At 50.8% G+C, this 3,582-nt stretch overlaps 1 protein-coding gene across 1 annotated transcript; it reads right to left on the reverse strand.

Moving 5' to 3' along the window:
* Positions 1-383: 383 nt before the first annotated feature.
* LOC123444394 (mannan endo-1,4-beta-mannosidase 2-like) lies at positions 384-2,672 on the reverse strand. Its single transcript, XM_045121091.1, has 4 exons — positions 1,856-2,672; positions 1,573-1,695; positions 1,226-1,440; positions 384-1,139 (listed from the first exon to the last, which is right to left on the reverse strand). Exons 1-4 carry the CDS (start codon positions 2,447-2,449, stop codon positions 737-739), a joined length of 1,335 nt encoding a protein of 444 aa, XP_044977026.1. The 5' UTR covers positions 2,450-2,672; the 3' UTR covers positions 384-736.
* Between the last annotated feature and the right edge of the window lie 910 nt (positions 2,673-3,582).

Consider the following 3,582-nt stretch of genomic DNA (forward strand, 5'->3'; position numbering starts at 1 on the left):
ATTGTCAGACGACCTCCGCGTAGCTTTGCACTCACCGCGCCTCTCTACTCCTACCACTACGCTCCTCGTGAATCTGAATGTTGCAAGATGGCCCCGCCTTCCTGCTCTAGTCGACCACATTGCCATTCTTTCCAGCGCCAGCTCAGTCGCCCTCGTCCTCACGGCACCAATACTATGCTCTTCCTCCCCATCTTGGATGTCGTCCCTTCACCTTTTGTAGTATCCGTAACTGCTTGATCTCGCTCTTGTCTGGCTCTGTTGGTCATACTCACATCAGCAATTAGCACATCATATTTAACTACTCATGGGGATACTCATTGGCGAGTTACAAATCGGACCAGTAAATACTATGCCTCGCCATAATCACTGGATCACAAGCACAATGAGCAAAGATTTGTCGGTGCACTATTTCCATGCAGAACATGCCTACATTTTTCTTATGCTTATGCAGGCATAGAAATATCTCTTGTGCAGAAGAAAAAAAAAACTATTCGAGGATTATAGAATATAGCTAGCCTCTCCTGCCACTCGACAATGACAACACCAAAGGTCAAGGGCACGTACAAGTACAACAACACAGCAAGGAAAATACAGAGACAGTGGGTGGTCATATGAGATCCGCCGACGTCGGCGCCGAGCACACAGCCTTTCATGGATCCCTTCGGTCCATTTCGTGTCGATTTCCTAGGGACACACAGTACAAAAAAACACCACACCTCGCAAGAGAGATCACGGATCAGCCGCACACCGTCTTGAGGATCCTCTTGGCCTCTTGTTCGCCGTGCCTAAGCGTGGCGAGCCGGCACGACTGCTCCGTGAGCAGCTTCTGCATGGACGGCCTCTCGCTGGGCACGATGGCGAAGCCGTCGTGGAACTCCTCCATGTCCTCCGCGGCGAGCTGCCACACCATCGCGCCGGCGCCGGCGCCGCCCCTCTTGGCCGACTCGTGGACGATGTCGTACACCGACTTGTAGAAGGCGTCGCGCTGCGACTGCTCGAAGCCCTGGACCATGTGCGACAGCCCGAACTCCGTCAGCACCACGGGCTTGCCGCCGAGCTCCGTGTCGCCGTCCTCGAAGTGGGAGCTCACCCACTGCGTCACGAACTTGAGCTTCTCCTCCAGATTCGCGTGCAGCAGCCTGCAATACAATCGGCGCCTCAGCTCATCCGCTGCGTCGACAAATTGAGAGCAGTAATAAGCTGGTAATTTGGTGATGGTTATTACCAGTTGTCGGGGTAAAGATGGATGGAGGCGAAGTCGATGTCCGAGATCTTGGAGTTGCGGATGAAGTCGAGGCCGTAGTTGTTGAACCAGTGCCCCGGATTGACGCTGAGCTTCTCCGGAGGGCTCGTGGGGCCGTAGAACCCCTCGGTGCCGACGGTCAGCAGATGCCTCCTGTCGATCGATTTCACGTACCCCGCCATCTCCTCGATCCAACGCTGCCCCCATCACAACCAAATCAGAAAATGTCTTCCAAAAATCATAACAGCCCAAATGTACAGTATCGAATTCGCACACTGGACGCAGTCACGCAGATCGGCAATGAATGGGAGTAGCATCGATCGACTGACCTGCAGAGTGTTGCCGGACGGATCGGTGATGCATCTGGGCTCGTTCATCAGCTCCCACGCCAAGATGGTAGGGTCGTCCTTGTACTGCACCCCCGTCAAGTGGTTCGTCCTCGTAAGCAATGTCTGCACCGAAACAAAGTAAAAAAAAAGTATGCACCTTTAAGAACCACTGTAAAATCGCCACCGACACTTTTCTTCCCCGCCAATGGGATGCAGAAAACACAAAATAAATCAGCTAAGCTAGACTTTGATGCTCTGGGCACGATGCTGCGACCAATTTTACCTTGAGGTAGACCTTGAAGTAGTCGCGGATGGCGGGGTCGAAGAAGAAGGAGTCGTTGGAGGAGGTGAGGCCGACGCCCTCGTCCCACGCCCACCGCGCGTACTGCGTCTTCCCGCCGTAGGCCTCCAGGTTGTTGGCCAGGCTGAGGACGAGCCGCACGCCGTGCCGCCGGGCCTCCACGACGACCATGTCCAGCGCCCGGAAGACGCGCTCGTCGAAGTGCCCCGGGGAGAGCTGGAGCGCGTTGTAGGCGCCGTCGTTGAAGGCCCAGGTGCGGCACACCGTGAGGCCCATCCCGGCGCCGGCGCGGAACATGTCGGACACGCGGTGGCGGCTCGCCGGCTCCACGGCCTGGTCCATGAGCCAGTACGAGTTCCACCCGTTGATGTAGAACGGCCGGCCCTCCAGGAGGAGCTGCGCGCCGCGCCGCTCCACGAACGGCAGGGACGCGCCGTGGGACGGGGACGCGCCGGGGGACGGGAGGAGGCCGGGAAAGCGGAGGTCCACCTCGCCGAGGAGGGAGAAGTAGAACACGGCCACCAGGGAGGCCAGGCCGAGGATGTGGTACACGAACAGCCCGTTGCACGCCGCCATTGTCTGCTGCCTGTGCGGTGTTCTTGGGGAGCTTTTTGCGGTGCTAGCTAGAGGAGAGGAGCGCCATTCCGAGTGGGGGATGGAGCCTCTGCTTCAAGAAGGCGGGAGTGAAGTAGGAGTAGGACGGACTAGTGGAGTGGGATGTCTGGGATGGGAGGCAGCGGCGGTGAGGCGTGACCGCGTGATGCAGGAGGGGGACCTGCACACTGTGACACTGGTGGTGGTAGCTATGCCCGAGGTAAACAGTTATATTCGACCCGTCGACGAAGGAGGGTTGAAGACTACTTTGCTTATTGCACCTTTATAAAATCTAGAATTATGATTTACTCCTGTGCAACTTGTCCTCTTTATGACAACTCCAAACCACGATCCCAAACTAACCATCGTCTTAGCAGGATTTTAACCATTTAAAGCATCTTCACTAGCTTTTGTATATTGAATCTTTACCTAATAAAAAGAGGCTATCGCTTCCGTCGGAAAAACTATCGAGATGATTTTACAAAAAAGTCCTTACTGTTTATGACATTAAACTCGTAGAATATATTAAATATTTTTTTAAATACTCATATCTTTTAAACCGTAACTCCAAATTTAACATATTATACATGGAATTTGATTAGAAAATTATGTAGAATTTAAATATGATATTATTTTATCTGTTAAACGTTTAATAAAAATACTAATTAGGGTGCAATCTTAATAAATAAATCATTATTCGTCTTTCTTTCATACCGGTACTCATCCGGGTTGGGGATGAACACGTCAACAAAATCAGGATTAGAGATGAAACTGAAGGTCACTTAACTGATTCTTTGTACGTATTAAATCTACATGCAAGCCGTGTTAAAATAGAAGACCTGTGAAATTTTGAACTGCATTTTTGTAGGATAAGACCATCTTTATTTGTATCGTAACTATAAAATCTTAAACTATAGACATTTTTTATAAATTAAGAGTGTGTGCCGTGTGGTATTTCTTTCTCCCGTTGCAATGCATGGACCCTTTTGCTAGTTATTAAAAAAATATTATAACAAAAGAAGAGAAAAGATTTATATGCCAACATATTTTTTTATTTTGATAGTCTTTGTATATTGGATTGTTATATTTGTACAAGACACACAATAAAATATGAA

The sequence above is a fragment of the Hordeum vulgare genome, chromosome 3H (genome assembly GCF_904849725.1).
Source record: "Hordeum vulgare subsp. vulgare chromosome 3H, MorexV3_pseudomolecules_assembly, whole genome shotgun sequence".
Classification (NCBI taxonomy): Eukaryota; Viridiplantae; Streptophyta; class Magnoliopsida; order Poales; family Poaceae; genus Hordeum; species Hordeum vulgare.

Excerpts from the sequence above, each read along its gene's own strand:
- LOC123444394 (XM_045121091.1), bottom strand. The coding sequence starts at position 2,449 with ATGGCGGCGTGCAACGGGCTGTTCGTGTACCACATCCTCGGCCTGGCC. Across the intron at positions 1,696-1,855 it reads ACTTCAAGGTCTACCTCAAG|ACATTGCTTACGAGGACGAA; the intron begins GTAAAATTGGTC and ends GTTTCGGTGCAG. Across the intron at positions 1,140-1,225 it reads CATCTTTACCCCGACAACTG|GCTGCTGCACGCGAATCTGG; the intron begins GTAATAACCATC and ends ATTGTATTGCAG.